Source organism: Cheilinus undulatus, linkage group 1, assembly GCF_018320785.1.
Source record: "Cheilinus undulatus linkage group 1, ASM1832078v1, whole genome shotgun sequence".
NCBI classification, from domain to species: Eukaryota; Metazoa; Chordata; class Actinopteri; order Labriformes; family Labridae; genus Cheilinus; species Cheilinus undulatus.
In genome coordinates, this window is record NC_054865.1 from 50,026,958 (window position 1) to 50,044,922 (window position 17,965).

Below are 17,965 nucleotides of genomic sequence, written 5' to 3' on the forward strand. Positions count from 1 at the left end.
ACTTATTCCTGAAAGTGAAACCCAGCTGCAGATTTAACTTCTCTTTATGAAGCTTTAAAGTCAGTATTACAAATCCATAAACCAAGGTATTTATAGGACGACCCAGACTCGATCACATCACCCTAAGATGTAGTCATGGCAGATTCAGAACCAGATATCTGATACCATACAGTATCACAGATTCTTTATCTTCCTTGCCAAAGATGAGGGAAATACATATCATAGAATAATCTAATCTATCTGCTGTAACTGTAGTCCTTCTGATGGTCTGGTACTGTCTGCAGTTGATCCAAGAAAGAAAATTCCTGAAGCATTTGTTTCAGGCTCAGCTGCCGCCATCGACCCCCGAGCTCAGTCTGGAATTCAACCAACAGCTTCAGAGGACAACTGCTGCTAGCAGACAGTGAACCAACGCCTATAAAGAGACCCCAATGCTGTGGTATTTCTGCTCTCTTAGTTCAACAGGCAGGACTCAGCTGGTCAGGATGGCGGAGTAAGTCCTCATCTGAACCAGTCAGACTTCATGAATCTATGAAACTTCATCATTTTCACTGAATAATCTTCATTTTTCTCTTTCTCTGAAGGAAAAAGATGACGTCGAGCCGGAGGAATCAGCTCAAGGTAGAGTAAGACCCAAGGCCTGAAATGTGTCTGCTGCGTTCAAACTGTGTTTAAATCTGAGATATGTTGATGCTGCTCTTATGTTTTATTCTTTTATTCTGAAAAAAACATCTGAACATTGCTTTATCTAAAAATATAAAAACATAATAAAAGAACAAAAGCCAGATATTAAACCAGATCATGGAGTAGAAACTTTATAACATGGAAACAAGTTAAAGCTTTAAAATCTGATTTTCTGGACTCGTCATATTTTTGTACTTAAAGCAACATGTGTGGCCATCAGTTGTTAAAATGTCATACCAGAGCCAGTACATTTACAAAAGTGCCAACACTGACACTCTTGTGTCACTTGGACAATTTATGACAATGATCTCAAACCATTCCACTGCAGCGTGTCATTGCGCCATTTTTTATAATACCAACAGCACATCTGTTAACACAGATGAGGAATTATAAACTATTTAATCATTGATTTAAAAAAGATAGATGGCCCTGGAGGGGACTTTATCACTTATTATCTACTGGAAGGGTAGCAACCACAATTCTAAAAAAGTTGGGGCGCTGTGTAAAATGTAAATAAAACAGCATGCAGTTATTTTCAAATCTCATAAACCCATATTTTATTCACAGCAGAACATAAACAACAACTCAGATGCTGAAACTGAGACATTTGACCATTTCATGAAAACTCTTAGCTCATTTTGAGATTTCATGGCTGCAACACATCTCAAAAAAGAAGGGACAGGGCCATGTTTACCATAGTGTATCATCCCCTCTTCTTTTAACAGCAGTCTGCAAATGTCTGGGAAGTGAGGAGACCAATTGCTGGAGTTTCGGGAGAGGAATGTTGTCCCATTCATGTCTAATCTAGGATTCTGACTGCTCAACAGTCCTGGGATTTCTTGTCAGATATGTGGTGTAGCATCATCTTGCTGAAATAGTCAAGGCCTTCCCTTGTCTGGATGGAAGCATATGTTGCGCTAAAACCTCTATATTCTTTTCAGCATTGATAGTGTATTTCCAGATGTGTAAGATGCCCACGCCATAGGCACTAATGCAACCCCATACCATCAGAGATGGAGGCTTTTGAACTGTGCACTCATAGATAGATGGCCCCTCTCCTCTTTAGTCCACATGTTGTCTGTGGTTTCCAGGAAAAAATCTAATTTTGTATTATCTGACCACAGAACAGTTTTCCATTTTGCCTCAGTCCATTTTAAATGCGCTTTAGCCCAGAGAAGACTACACCGTTACTGGGTTGTGTTCACATCTGGCTTCTTCTTTGCCTGATCCAGCTTTAACTTGCATTTGTGGACGACACGGTAAACTATGTTGACAGACGATGATTTGTTGAAGTGTTACTGAGCTCACATAGTTATTTCAGTACAGAATCATGTTTGTTTTTAATGCAGGGCCAGCTGAGGGCCTGCAGACCACAAACATCCAGTGTTGACCTTCTACTTTGTCCCTTGCTCAGAGATTTCTCCAGATTCTCAGAATCTTTTAATGATATTATGGACTATGGTGGGATATTCAAAGTCTTCACAGTTTTACATTGACTGACCTGTTGCCAGTTAACCTAGTTAGTTGCACAGCACTCCTCTAGCTGCTCTACATTAGTACCACTCACTTTTCCAGCCTTTTGTTTCCCTGTCCCTACTTTTTTGAGATGTGTTGCTGCCATCAAACTCAAAATGTGCTAATATTTCATGAAATGGTAGATGTCTCACATTCAACATCTGATATGATGTTTATGCTCCACTGTGAAAAAATACAACGCCCCAACTTTTTCGGAATTGGTTCTCAGCTCGCTTCAGCTGTCATAGAGTCAGTTTATAATCCATGATCCCAGCTAAAGATTTTCCTGTGACCCGTTCTTGGTTATGTAAAGATCGATCTCTGGGTTGTGTTTTATTGAAGTGTCTCGACCTTTCCTCCATAAATATGAGAAATCCAGAGCTCCTCCACAGATGACTCCATGAGTTTCCCTCGAGTTTCACCTCCGGGTTAAAATGTCAACACTGCAAATATTACAGTAAAGAGCTGAGTCATCCTCCTCCTCTCTCTTTTTCATCACTGTTTGCTGCTCTTTTATATAAAACGGACTAACTCTGATATCTATCTGGGACATTTGGGAACACTGTCCTGGGCATGTTTCAATAGTTTCTTTATATATTAATGGTGATATTATCAACATTAACAGCTGTTAACAACCTTTTCAGTCTTCCTTGTATAGCGGTTCAGACCGATAACATCTGCTAAGCATCTTTAAAATTCAGGAAATATGGAGTCCATTTCCACATGTAGAACTGAAGAAATAATGGTTGAAAATAAACTTAACACAAAAAGTTGTAACAATGCTTCTTGGCAATAAATCTTATACTGTTGGAAAGCCTGTTTGTTACCCTTTTAAATGGTGCCACATTTGTAAGGAGTATGCATTTGTGGGATGAGCAGCAGAGCTGAGTATGTAGGTCGTGCCTATGAAAAATTTGCCAAATCTTCTCTACCAATGCCAAACAGCTGGGATGGTACTAGGGTTCACATCAAACAATGCTGCAACTTGGTTTTGCAGAGCCACAGCTTGAAGTTACCCTATCGCACGGGCTCTAGCCACCATCAGTCAAACGTAGCATGCCGATTCTTGAAGCAGACATCTACCGACCACTGAAGCAGGGCCCATGCTCACAGGTGCTGCCAATCAGGCACCTGATTGGCAGCACCTGGGGGTACCAGAAGCTCAAAAGAAGAGTCAATATCAACAGCAAAATAAGCTGTTTGTTATTGGCAGAGAAGATTTGGCAAATTTTTCATAGGCACAACCTACATACTCAGCTCTGCTGCTCATCCCACAAATGCATGCTCCTTACAAATGTGGCACCATTTAAAAGGGTAATAAACAGGCTTTCCAACAGTATAAGCTTTATTGGCAAGAAGGATTGTTACAATAAAGAAATAATCTCCCAAACACAAATTTCCTTACTTTTTGAGCTAAATTTTATTTTTAGGAGTTTTTTTAATCTTTGAAAATGTTGGATATTATTGATGTTTCTCAAATATGATGTTTTCTTCTCGAGATCTGTGTCGATATACACTACTGTTCAGAACTTTAGCCATGTTTGGGCAAAAATTAAGACTGAAGTACAGAGTAGATGTGCAGGATAAGCCACCTGAGGGCACTGCTGGGTAGGAAGGAGGATTGACACAACCCAGGTCATGCTCTGGATGTCCTTGCATGTAACCATGGGGAAATAATCTGTTGAAAAAATAAAGTCTACACCTTTAGGAAGTCAGGGGTGGATGGTGTATAAGCACGGCTGAGGGTACCATCCAGGTGGATAGTCGGGTGGCCATGAGCCCCTGGTAGAGCCACGGATGTCCCAAGGGCCAGAAAACCACCAGTGGATGATGGGAGTTTTACCAGGGATGAAAAGGCCCAGACAGATGAGATGCTGTTGAGCTTGACGGTGGTTGTCGAGCAACACATGTGCGTCGGCATGTATCAAGCTTGACTCTGGCCGCCCTCTGGGTTCTAGCTCATCCTTCCATGGAGAAAAAGGAGAAATATTAGGGTGATAAGGACCAACAATCATATCTCAATAACTTTTAGCTGCACCACATCATGATGCTGCCACCACCATGCTTCACAGTGGGGATGGTGTGTTTGTGACCATGTTTAGTGTTTTGTAGAAATATTTTTCTACTTTGACATTAAAGAGGGTTTAAATTTTTTTTTCATCAAACTGAATTAATAACTGCCTGCCTGGTGAGTGCGAAGGGTTAAATTGTGAAGTCAGTCACTTGTCCTGTATGAATGAGCACTTCCAAGCAAAGAGCTTGGCTCTCTTGCTCATTCTTACTTACTGACACTAAAGCCTGCTGTGATATCTTCAGTAGTGAGGCAAATTAAAGAAGCATTAATTGGTGCAATAAAATGCATCAGTGCTTTCTGAGGGCAACGTTTCTAAAAAAAAAAAAAAAGATGCAAATATTTTCTCTTAAGTTTAAGGGCGGTGATGCATTGCTCTGATATCTCCTCTTCCTCTCAGAGCTTGCTGCTGCAGATCGGGGAAGCGATGCTGGAGCAGGAGGCCAGGGAAGTCGAGGAGGAGAAGAACAAGTACATGGAGGAGAACTGCCCTTCTCTCTCCATCCCAGGCTGCATGCAGGAGCTGCAGGTAAACCTTCAACACCTGGGTGGGCTTTATGGAAGACAGCGACAGAAACATAGAAGTAAAAGGAATAAACTGAACCTTGAGCTATCAAAATTAAGGATTTCTCTGGCTTTGAAAATGATTGGAAATATTTGAGGTAATGTAAGAATTCAACTACAAAGTATGTTTAACATAATAGTTATTTAGATATATTCCTTTAAAATTACTTACATCCTCCTAAGACCTGAGCTTTTAGCTGGAATGCATTTTTAGTTTCACTCATTTCTGATTAATCAGTCAGATGCTCTGACTAGTATTAAGTCTTATCTTTGGACAGGAAGGTTTTTACCCAAAAATTATGTCCACAAATGAGGGCAACAGGCTTACCTTACAGTGTAACACTCAAAGAATATAAATTTTTAAAATTGTGTTTACATTTTCAGTGAGTTTTGGCCAGTTAATAGGAGGTTGTTGAGTCAGTAAGAAATGGTATCAGCCATTCAGAGACATACGGTAAAGTCCTTTTTCCTGATAATGGACCTGATACCTGGCCTTAACAAGTTAAGGCCAGGTATCAGGTTTAAATTTAGTTATCAGGTATCAGGTTTAAATTTAGTTATCAGGTATCAGGTTTAAATTTAGTTATCAGGTATCAGGTTTAAATTTAGTTATCAGGTATCAGGTTTAAATTTAGTTTATACCAGGCCAGGTATAAACTACATTTTGACTAAAAGTTCGGGAGATCCCGGAAAAAAATCCCTTTAAAGTAACGAGAGATTCCCAAAACATAAAAAAAATCCCCATAAATTACCAAAAATTTAAAAATTCGTTCAAAATTCCTCCAAATCTTCTCAAGTATTCCCCAAATGTTTCAGCTAGCTTTTCTGAAAAGCCCTACCGATTTACATAAAGTTTTCACCTAAAATCCCAAGAAAATTCCTGAAAAAGTCTAGAAAATTGCCCCCCCAAAAAAATTTCTAATTGACTTACCAGAAATTTACAAATAAATTCCACCCACATTTTCAAGGAAAAATTCTAAACATGTTCCCTCCATAATCCAAGCAAATTCCCTAAAAGTTCCATAAAAATTCAGGAAAATTTCAAAGAATATCCCCTCCACACATTTCCAAGCAAATCCCCAACATTTTACAAATAAATTCCTTAAATTCCCATAAAAGTAACCAAAATTAGTTTTCCAGATATTCCAAGCAAATAACTTTAAACTTTTATGAAGATACTACTAAAGCTCAGATAGCAGAAATTGTTACTGTGTTGTAGGAAAGTCAAAATGCAATGATGTGAGGATATTGTAGTTTTAATTTAAAACAATTTCTATTGAAGAACACTTGAATCCTTTATGAGACTCCTGTTGTGTACCAGACTATTTAAACACAGTAGAAAGCAGGAAATGACTGAGAGAAGTTTACGACGCCTTATGTTTGTAGTTCCAGCATCTTAAATCTTCATACTGCATCTTTCTCTGTCTTCAGGAGCTGTGTCGGAAACTTCACAAGCAGATTGATCTAGTGGACGAGGAGCGATACGACATGGACATGAAAGTGAATAAGTCCAACAAGGAGGTGTGTGTTTTCAGGTTTCCAGGTGAAGACTAAAGTCAGTAGCATGTCATCTCTGCACAAACCGAGTGTTCATTCAGACAGATGCAAAACAAGTTTACTTGTTTTAAATAAAAAAACTACAACTTTAGCATGAATTTTAACTGAAATAATGCAGTAAAATTATACTGGCTGAAAGGTTTGCATGCTTTTAAACCCTCAGATGGTATAAAATAGATTGTTATACTCAAAGTGTTTGTGACCAAATATGGAAGTAAATAACAATGAAAGTAATATACATAAAAAATCAACTTTTCATGCATTCATTTTTCAATCAAGATCAGACCTGATCATAAATACAAAATATAGATTATTTTGTGGGGAATTGTTGCCCTTTATATACCAGTTTTAAGGGCAAAAACCCTGATGTTTGTAACTTAAAGAACACACATTTTCATATATGACATCCCAAGCTGATCATCACAGCTTTGAATATATTAATAATGAGCAACAACTTTGATTTGTATGCTTTATTAACTTTTAATTTTATGATTGTAATAAATTCTTACAGTAGTGCCCCTGTTGTAGGAGTGGTTATTGTGGTTTTAATGGGTTTCAGTGGAGCATTTTTGGTCATGAACACCCTGCATGACACAAACGTGAACAGAGCTTATCACTGACCCATTACCCAGGTTCTGGTATTTGTGACACAAAATAGACACCACACAAAACAGCAGAAGAATAAAAATACACGCATAATTTTTTTTCACGTTTTTGCATCGATTCTTTAATCAAGAACACACACCTGATCAATGATGATTTTTTTAGGAATTTAACCTTCTAATGCTGTTGAAGTCCATCCATCCATCCATTTTCTACCTCTTATTCCGTTATTCCGGTCGCAGGGGGGCTGGAGCCTATCCCAGCTGTCATTAGGTGAGAGGCGGGGTACACCCTGGACTGGTCACCAGTCAGTCGCAGGGCTGACATATAGAGTCAGACAACCAGGCACACTCACATTCACACCTATGGGCAATTTAGAGTCACCAGTTAACCTAATGAGCATGTTTTTGGTGGTGGGAGGAAGCCGGAGTAACCGGAGAGAACCCACACATGCACAGGGAGAACATGCAAACTCCACACAGAAAGGCCCTGACTGGGAAGCGAACCAGCAACCTTCTTGCTGTGAGGCAACAGCGCTAACCCCTGCCCTGCTGTGCCAAAAATTTAGTGCAAAAGCCTAAATTTTTATAATGTAGAAAACATTTTTAAATGAAATATTTTTCTTATATCTCCTTGAAGGGGATTACAACAGCTCTGACTATGTTTATGTTGAGCAGTAACATTGATTTTTATGTTATGATTTAAAGGTTTTAATGCACTGTTACATTAAGTTATTTGTGACAAAAATGCACACATACATAAATAGCAACAAAAATACTACACATTATAATCTTTCCACTTTTTTGCATTGATTCTTTAATATAAATCAGATGTTATCATAAATATCCAATATTTATCAAGTTTTAGGAATTTTTCACTTTAAATGCCAGTTTAAGAGCAAAAAAATCCCCTGGTTTTTTAAATGTAAAAAAACACATAAAATTAAATGTTTTTCAGATACAATATTGCAAATTGGATTTCCTTGAAGGGGATTAACATAGCCCTGAATATGTACATCATGCACAATAACTTTGATTTCTCTGCAGTTGTGACATTTTCTGATTTTGATAAATTATCATGATAGTGTCCCTACCAGGAAAAAAAACATGAAATTTCTCCTCATGCCAAATACAGGATAATGGCTGATGAATAGGAAAAACTAAAACTAAAAGTCTTGTATCATAAAATGCATGTTTTTCCTGTGATGTTTAGGGGATCTGAAATTATGGTTTTAATGGGTTTCAATGGGGCATTTTTGGTCTCGAACACCCTGAGTGAACATTAAAATGAACAAAGCTTATTATTGACCCTGTACAGGTTCTAGTGTGAATATTTCAAAATCCTAGAGAAAAAATGTACCCTCCAAAATGTACGTTGTTAGCATTAACACTGTCAAAATAATAAAAAAGAAAACAAAAAATGACCAAAAAGCCAAAAATGGCTTTAAAACCCTCCATTGGTGAACTCCTAGCATTAAATCAGTGCATAGGTCTTTGGATTAACACTCTGTGTGTCTGTTTTCTATCAGATTGACGACCTGAAGGTGATGGTTCAGGATCTGAAGGGGAAATTCAAGAAGCCCGCCCTGAAGAAAGTACGCATGTCTGCTGACGCCATGCTGGCTGCTCTGCTGGGCTCCAAACATAAAACGTCCATGGACCTGAGGGCCAACCTGAAGCAGGTCAAGAAGGAGGTCAAAGAGGAGGTGCGTACTCCAACACAAAACTCCTAATCAAACCGACCACTGTGGCTCGAGGAGTATGGGTCTTATTTGGGATTTTTAAAAATGTCCCTGTCCACTAAATAAAACAGTTTCTTTTATAAGTCTTTCACATAAAAAAGTTGGGGTTCCTGCGGCATGCTCCTGGCTTTCTGCCTTTAGGGTAAAAAAACCCTAACATTCCCCATTGCCCACCCATCCCATCTTACCTTCCTATCTATATACTAGTTCAGATAAGCCAGTATGGAAACCATCCGTCCAAAATTCAAACTTTTGCTATGAATATAAAATCTGGATTAAAAGCAAATCATCTCAGTGATGCAACAGAGAAATAAGAATAGCTATAACAACCATATGGTGATTGCCTGACTTTTGTTTCTTCAACAGGAGATGAAAACTGGTGACTGGAGGAAGAACATCGAAGACAAGGCCGGTATGGATGGCAGGAAGAAAATGTTTGAGACAGAGGCTTAAATTCATCTCTGTGTGTCTCTGCTTTAATTTACATCGTTTACTTCTGTGTTTTATGTGAAACCGCTTTGTCGGAGGTTTGTAAAAATGATAAAAATAATAAATCATGTTATGTTTTCTGTGTTTCATGACCATGATTTGATGCCAACTCGGAAGCATACATGATGAACAAAAATGAATAAAAGCAGGAAACAATATACACACAAACAATTTATATTTATATGTAGATATAAACAAATAAAGTGAATCATCTTTATTCTTTTCTTTCAGAGTGAAGTTTAGGTCAATCTTTTTGACCATTTTTGACCATTAAAAAATCCAGGTGTATTTTGTTTTTCTCTGTTCTATTTTAACATGAAAATCTGACCTTTAATTACTAACATCTGTTTCTGAACCTAATATTCAACTGCACACAACAATATAAAAGCTAAGCGTTTGAAAAATCCCATTAGCCCTCCACCCTTTGTCAATAAAGTTTTTGACAACTTTAATTTTTTTCCTTGGGTCACGTGAGAACACGTGACGTCATGAGCAGACCCTATGATACGCTGGAGGAAGTAGAGGGAACTCTCCCATCAGAATCAACAGAGGGCTGTGATTTGTAAAATTTAAACAAAGAGAGGACAGTGAACCTGCTCTAAGGGAACAAGAGAAGGCGCTTTAAGTCGCTGTTGGCCGTCCATTCCTCCACAAAAAGCCAAAATGACGGCGGCGGTGTTTTTCGGCTGCACCTTCATCGCTTTCGGCCCGGCCATCGCTCTGTTCCTGTTTACTATCGCCCGGGAGCCGCTGAGGGTCATTTTCCTCATAGCAGGGTGAGACTTACACATATTTATTATCAAAGCAGAGCAATAATGAACATGTTAACAGCCAAAACAGAAAAATATTTACTCAATTGTCTTGTTTATTTGTACAATTCAGTTCTTCCTAGTGTTAGCTTGTTAGCTTATCGACCTGCTTCACTTAGCTAGCTGGTAGCTAACTAGATTCCATTGTCGGACAACCTTTTAAAACTGAGTTTATCTCTCATTCCCTATTCCAGATTTATTATTACGCACAAACATTAACACGGAAAACATTAAAAGGGTAAATGAAATACTAAATCAATTTTGAGTTGATTATAAAAGTCAAACGATATCGATACGTTTACCTGTGACCTACCTAATTTATTGTTATATGTTACCAAAAACTTCCAGCGACGTCCTACATTTTGTCTAAATTATTCAAATACGTTGGCAGCAGTCAAACTTCAGTGGAAATTTTCAGCAGAAATTCTTCTGAATCTGCTTTATGTGTAATAGAACATTAAAGTTCACATTAACCCTTTAAAGCCTGTTGTCGCATATTTGATACAAACTTTAATGATGCCTCTATCTGATCAATATGATCGATAAATTACTCAAAAAAACTTCTGAATACAGTCTGAAAAATGCCCTCAAGTGGATTATCAGTTACCAAAAACACCTAATGTATCAAATGAGACATAAAAAGTATATATATGTTAAGTTTTATGGAAATTTGGATTTTTTTGGATTTCAGTAGAAAGTGAAATTAACATTTCATTTCCAAAAAATTAAGGTTAAGATAGCTTTACAGCTAGAGATAATCAGAAGCAACAGTTTCCTGCTGTCTTAATTTCTGAGCAACAAATATTTTTTTGTGTTTTAATTAACAGGAACCAGTGAACTACAGCGATTATATCCTGTGTCTTTGTCCCTGTTTTGTAATGTCGTTTTTTATGTAATGTGTTTTTTTTTGTTTTTTTTTTGCTGGCATGAACTTGTGAGTCTGAAATGAAGTATTAAGTTTTTTATATTTCAGAGCCATTGATCCATGTTTTATGTATGTCATGGTATTGAAACATTGCCAGTGCATTTTTTGCAATTTTTGACAGTATCATCACTCATTATCAGGTAGATTAAAAGTTTTAACACTGCTGCTTTTTTGCTCAATTCCTCATAACTAGGGGTCGACTGATAGTTTTTCTTGGCCAATGCCGGCACAGATTATCAGTAGGTTCATGAGATCGATAACCGATAGTTGGAACTGATATGCTTTTATTACAAAATGTGCTTTATGAGGTAAAGTAAAATTGAATTATGAAATCACAATGTATAATAAACAATTTAACCCAAGCTCTGTCTGCATGAGAAACAGCACAGAGCAACACAGTTGCAGGAAGTGATTGTATCCACCACAGTGGCTGGTGATTGGCTGGTTGTGGTAATTGTATGACACCTATCCAATCAGATTGTGTTGTATTTGGGACAATTGGTGAGAAAGTGGAAAGTGAAAATAAAATAACCAAAATAGTGCACTTTTTGATGAATGAATTTTACAGATATTCACCAAAGTAAAAAGCCAATATTGTTATTCAGCAAAATGCCGAATATCAGCCTGAATATTTGTTGAGGTTGATAATCAGTCGACCCCTACTCATGACATCCTTTGGTTAAATATGAATTATAAGATTCAAATCTTGCATTCAAATCTTGCAGAAATAAAATTGTTTTAGAATAAATACTTTTAAAGATGTGTTGTTTTTTTTGGGCCTTTTCTGTGCCTTTATTAGATAGAGGAGGACAGTGGATAGACTCAGAAACAGGGAAGAGAGTGGGGAGAGACATGCGGGAAATGGTGCCACAGGCCGGATTCAAACCTGGGCCGCCCTCGTACATGGTGTGCGCCTTAACCACTCGACTACCAGTGCACCCTAGAACACATACTTTTGAGTTGTCTGAAAAGGGTCAACTCTCAGTAGTGGACTAGTTTTTGTAAAAAATATTAGGCCCTTTTTTCATTTTACATCACCAATGCTTTTTCTGGCTCTGAACAGTCCATCTTCAGCAAAGACCTGATATCAGAACTCTCTGCTCCTCTTATTCAAACAACAGCCCATACATCATATCTATGGCTCCTTAACTGTATCTTTACATTTAATACATACATCTGGTATAGAGCTGTTAGTTGTGTTAAGTTTATCTGGAGTTATGTTTGTGTGCATCTGCCGATTACTGTAGTTGCTCAAGGCATGAGTTAACGGTTTGTGACTAAATCCTTGCATATGCCCTCTCCCACTTCTCAGTAGTATCACCTTTCTTTCAAGTTGAAAGAAAACAAGCAACTAATGATTTATGTAACACAATGAATAGGATGTTAATGTTTATACATCATTTAAAATGATAATAAATGAGGATGCACAATATTGGATTTTTGCTTGTATTTGGATATGCAGATATTTATGTTTTTATTTTAGATGATACCTTTTATTGATACCAATATAGAAATTTAGTTCAGACCTAAAACTCCAGTCTTTAAAAACACTTTAAATTTAAAGGAATAAACAAAGAAGAAAAAATACTTCAAATCATGGAGGTTTGTTGGTCCAGCCTAAAACTTCACAAACTTATTCCTTCAAAAGCTCATATGGCAGCAAAAAAAATTTAAATAGCTGCTGATATGATAATGAACTTTTTAAGACTAACATCTGCTGATACTGACATAATGCTGATAATATCTGACATCCCTGATAATAACATGTTTTGCTCTCATTAGAATGGTATTGGTGAGTCCCTGCTATCAGCCAGTACTCTTAAAACATGAAAAAATATCCAACATCCCTTTTGTTTTAACATCTCTTTTATGTGTATTTGTATTTTTCTCTTCTCAGGGCGTTTTTCTGGCTTGTGTCCCTGCTCCTCTCCTCCTTGGTCTGGTTCATTTCAGTTCAGATAAGCAATAAAGAGAGTGCAGCGCAGCAGAAAGGGCTCCTAATCTTTGGTGTGGTGCTCTCCGTCCTGCTGCAGGAAACCTTCCGCTTCGCTTACTACAAACTATTAAAGTAAGTCACTAAAGAAAAGGTTGGTTATCACTTCTACTCTACATTCTTCATTATGGAGATGTATCTTTGAATTAACAGGTATATTCTAAGCATGTTATCACTAAAATTTACGAAATATGTTTGGATTATTGTGAACTTGTGAGAACCTTGTCCACAAAGCTACATTTCCCTGGTGCATTGTGGGACAGTAATTTCCTTGAACAGGTCAGGACATTTTGGTTTAAGCGTTCGAAATTGAACATAATGCCAAAAACAAACCCCTTCCCTCTGCCGTTCAAGAGCAGGTGTATTTTTCCGAGCTTACTTTCCCATGTGTTTTCTGTTAAAATTCTTTGTTAAAGCTCAATCAGTGTTTTACTTTATGATGCACATATTTCCTAAAGATGTGTTCGTCACTGGCAATACTGAAGATATTGACTTAGAGAGCTGACTTTTATGTTTCTTTTTGGTACAGGAAAGCAAATGAAGGCCTTCTTGCTCTCAGTCAGGAGGAAACCATGCCGATATCCATACGACAGTTGGCCTACGGTAACATCAGTCTACACATCACTTAAACGATAGCCACTACTTTTAAGAACTGAAAAGACGATAAAAAAAACAAACCAGAAAAAACACACTAATTTTGGTAACTTATATTTTATTTTATTTTTCACAAAGACAATAAAACATAACCGCACAATATTGATTAAGTTCTGTTTGTCTGTGTAGGTTTGCATTCACCCAGGTTATGATTATTCAAAGCTTGGTCCAAAAGAGGCAGCTGGACTTGGTGAGGGTTCTTAAAGATGGCTCGTCTTTCCCCTGAAAGGCTAATTCAGTTTGTTAACCCAGACCAGATTCCTCGTTTGGACCAAGCATTTAAGACTCAGTTCTTAGAGTTAATAGCTATATTTTTCTACGTGGACAAATTATCTTATAAACTGCAGCTTCTCTCTTATTGATATCAGTCTCTAGTTACTGCAGCACCACTACATCAGATTCTTCTGTCACCTGTTGTGTTGCACCAGTTTTATCCTGGTGCCAGTTGTACTGGTTGAATAAAACCCTTCTCTCTGGTCGTTCTGTCTCAGTGTCTGGCCTTGGCTTCGGATTCATGAGTGGAGCCTTCTCAGTTGTAAACATCCTTGCTGACTCTGTTGGACCAGGGACCGTGGGGATCCATGGAGACTCACAGCACTACTTCTTGTCCTCAGGTAAAAATACCACTAGAATTTTCTGTGATTTGGCCAGAAAATCAATGAAACAGCTGCAGTGTGTACTCAGCTTTCTGGATGTACTCCATTTGTCAGACAAAGATGCAGTTACATCTTTACACATAAAATACCTGAAATTTGTCAAACATTTGGGTTCCCTCTACTCAAAGAAAAGGAGTGTAATTAGTTGTAGTTTTAATAACTCACCATATTAACCGTTTATTTTCAGCATTTATGACCATGGCAATCATCCTGCTCCACATGTTCTGGGGTGTTGTCTTCTTCGATGCTTGTGAGAAGCAGCGCTGGTGGGCGGTGGCTGCCGTCGTCATCAGCCACCTCTTTGTTTCCTGTCTGGTGAGTGTTGCTTAGAGCAATTTGAATTATTTCTTCAACCTTTTTTAAACAGAAAAACAGCTATTCCTTTTATAAAACAAAGTTCACACAAAATGCAGACTGAAACCTGATTCTGCATTTTAACATATTTTTTTTATGAAACCGGGATGTTGAAGCACTTTGTGGCACCTATTGATGTTGTCTCCTCTTGCTTGCTTGTGTTGTACTTATTCTCAGATATACGTCACTTTGGACAAAGCGTCTAGTAATGACATTGTAACATTGTAACAATGATAGCTGGGGACTTGTTCTAGAAATTGATTGTAAATGCTGCTTTTCCAAACATTATGTAAAAAATAAATTTTCCTCTCATTGATCTACATTCAGTACACCATCATGACAACGTGGAAAAAAAAGAATAGTAGACATCTCTGCAAATTTATTAGAAATTAAAAAACTGAACTATCACATTGGCATAAGTACTTAGCCTTTTGGACTCCTATTGGAGTCCACCTGTGGTAAATTAAATTGATTGGACATGATTTGGAAAGGCATACACCTCTCTTTAGATGTCCTCACAGCTGACAATGCATATCAGAGGGAAAACCAAGATATGAGGTCAAGGGAACTGCCTGCAGTGCTCAGAGACTGTATTGTTGCAAGCCGCATATCTGGGGAAGGGTACAAAAAATTTCTGCTGCGTTGAAGGTTCCCAAGAGCACAGTGGCCTCCATGATGCTCAAATGGAAGAAGCTTGGCACAACCAGGACTCTTCAAAGAGCTGGTCGCCTGGCCAAACTGAACAATCAGGAGTGAAGGGTAAGAGAGGTGACTAGGAACCCAGTGGTCACTCTGACTCAGCTCCAGAGATCCTGTGTAAACATGGGACAAAGTTCCAGAAGGACAACCATCACTGTAGTCCTCCACTGATCTGGGCTTTGTGGAAGAGTGGCTAGATAGAAACCTCTCCTCGGAGCAAAACACATGAAAGCAAACTTTATGTCTGGAGTAAATCAGGCACCACTCATCTCCTACCCGATAAAATCCCAACGGTGAAGAATGGCGTGGCAGCATCATGTTTGGGGGGTGTTTTTCAGCAGCAGGGATTGGGAGACGGGTAAGGGATGTTCAAGAAAGATGTTCATGCTCTGCTAAAATGAAACAAGTACACAGAAATCACATCAATTCCATCATTGTTTTTGTCTTTCATTTGGAGTGGCGGGGATTGTGTCAGGTTGGCAGGGTACCAAAATGAAGAATTTAATCTGTGTTGTAGTTTGGTCCAGTTGGTACCAGTACCATGTTGTACTGGATGTTGATACACATTCCTAACTATGTTGGTATCGGTATCAAAAGACACCCCAGACCCAGATATCAGATCAGTATTTGAGCTTACATAACTTGATCTGTGCATCACTAGTGTGCTGTTGTCTGTAAAGAGGATTGGTTGTAATTCTGCTTTATGGTAGATGATTAGTAATTATAGAATGTTAAAGGTTTGATCTGTTTCTCTTCTGTGTCAAACAGACCTTCCAGAACCCGGAGTACGTTGCCAGCCTGGTTCCCACCTACATTATCTTGTTCCTGATGGGGGTTTGGGCGTTTTACTCTGCAGGCGGTTCCCTCAGGAACCTCAAACTTTGTCTCACCTGCAAAGACAAGGACTTCCTGTTGGCCAACCACCGGCCCAGATAACGCAGCACGCGTGTGCAGGACTCTTCATCCAAAGATCACCGAGTTCACACACAGACACCAATCACAGCAAAAAGGGAGAGCTGTACTCTTTAACGTTAGATATTTCATCATTTTAAGTTCAAACAACTCAAATCAACATTAGGAAGGTACAAAAATGGGAGACAACTCTGATGACAACTCATGTCCAGTTTAGAGGATCAGTTTAGATTAAATTCACACAGTGAGGTTGTAAATATCTCTGTCTGACAGACAACGCCTCTTTTTATTGCCTGATGCAATGGGAGAGCCAACAGAGGAACAAACTTAGGAACGATGTTTAAAGCTGGTGACACTGCTCACATTCTGTATATATTCTGATGTTTTCAGCTTTTCTGTGCGTTTATCTTTAAAAGGGTGGATTTTTTCATTCATGGAAAAAACTGTACATATTTCTGCATTTTTAACTCTCTGATGTGTAGATAGTGAAATGTTTCAACCTTTATTTCACAAGTGATAATCAGTCTACAAACAAATTGCCTTTACAGGAGCTGAGAGGAGACATTATTTGCTTTGACTTAGTCATTTTGAGCTCACATCTTTTGTTTTCTCTAGCATTTGTAAATCACTTTTAAATGACTTATGACATAAATATTAATGTCCTAATCAAAGATAATACACAGATAAAATTTAAGTTCATGCTTTTGATTTGCACTCTTGAGGTCCGCACTAATTTATTGGTCTTTTTCTCTTATCTAATGATAGTGAGTGGGATTGCAATGATAGGCCAGTGTTTTGATGATTGATTAATCTTTGTACTCTTTCAGCTGAAATTGGCAAGAGCTGAATTTTTCTGTGTAATTTGTAATGAGCAATGGTCATTCAAGACATCAGATATTGCTCAGGAAAAGAGCAATTATTGCCATTTTTATCTTTTATTCACTAAAACAAGAATATAGTTATGATAACTAGGGCTGTCAGCATTAATGCAGTTATCACATTGAGATTAAAGTCCAATATTTTGACTGACCATGGTTAAGCTACTAAAGTGCTGGATGCTACTCATCATAGCGTCTTCCTGTATTCACAGTGATGTAAAATAAGCCAACCACTGCTCCTTGATGTCTCAACTCACTTTAAAACAGCTCAAAAACAGCTCAGTGGACTAGTCAAGTCATCTGCACCTCATAATAGCCAACATTAACCTTTTATAAACTTTTTGATGTGGTTAAGCTACTATCATATCTTCTGATCCATTATAAGTTCCTGATTTTCTTTCAAATATAAAAGCAGATTCTTATTCTAACAGGAAGTAAAATACTCCTTGAATAGGACCGCAAGAGTTCTAAAGAACAGAAACAGAAAAGGTCTTATCTCAGAAGTAAATCCTAACTGGGTAACTCGCACAGAAAAAGCCAACAAATGTGAAACCGGAAAAGAGTAAATATTGCCACATTAACCCAAAGAGAGCCTTACAGTAGAACACCAGGTTCTCTGCACGTTTAGGCCTCAGCTTCGACAGCAACATTAGACAGCTAATGTTATCATTGCAGATTATTTATCTCACTTTTACAACTAGTAAGTCCTTTTCTTGCTTTCTGTTTACATCTGTCTCTTTCCTTCTTTTAAAACATTCTCTGTGTGCTATCATTCCTCTCCTAAAAGTTATGGCTAAAACCAGCTGACGTTGGCAGAAGTCAGCTGCACATGTGCTTACAGAGATTTCAATGCATGCACGT

General features: G+C 38.0%; 2 protein-coding genes across 2 annotated transcripts; both read left to right on the plus strand.

Moving 5' to 3' along the window:
• The first annotated feature begins 485 nt into the window (after positions 1 to 485).
• Positions 486 to 9,188, plus strand: LOC121510779 (troponin I, fast skeletal muscle-like). Its single transcript, XM_041789000.1, has 6 exons — positions 486 to 493; positions 585 to 621; positions 4,671 to 4,799; positions 6,266 to 6,355; positions 8,523 to 8,699; positions 9,102 to 9,188. The coding sequence occupies exons 1-6, from the start codon at positions 486 to 488 to the stop codon at positions 9,186 to 9,188; spliced, it is 528 nt and encodes a 175-aa protein (XP_041644934.1).
• A 534-nt stretch (positions 9,189 to 9,722) lies between these two features.
• On the plus strand, positions 9,723 to 16,920 carry aph1b (APH1B gamma secretase subunit). Its single transcript, XM_041789923.1, has 6 exons — positions 9,723 to 10,000; positions 12,856 to 13,026; positions 13,481 to 13,554; positions 14,097 to 14,219; positions 14,449 to 14,576; positions 16,083 to 16,920. The coding sequence occupies exons 1-6, from the start codon at positions 9,888 to 9,890 to the stop codon at positions 16,248 to 16,250; spliced, it is 777 nt and encodes a 258-aa protein (XP_041645857.1). The 5' UTR covers positions 9,723 to 9,887; the 3' UTR covers positions 16,251 to 16,920.
• Positions 16,921 to 17,965: the final 1,045 nt, after the last annotated feature.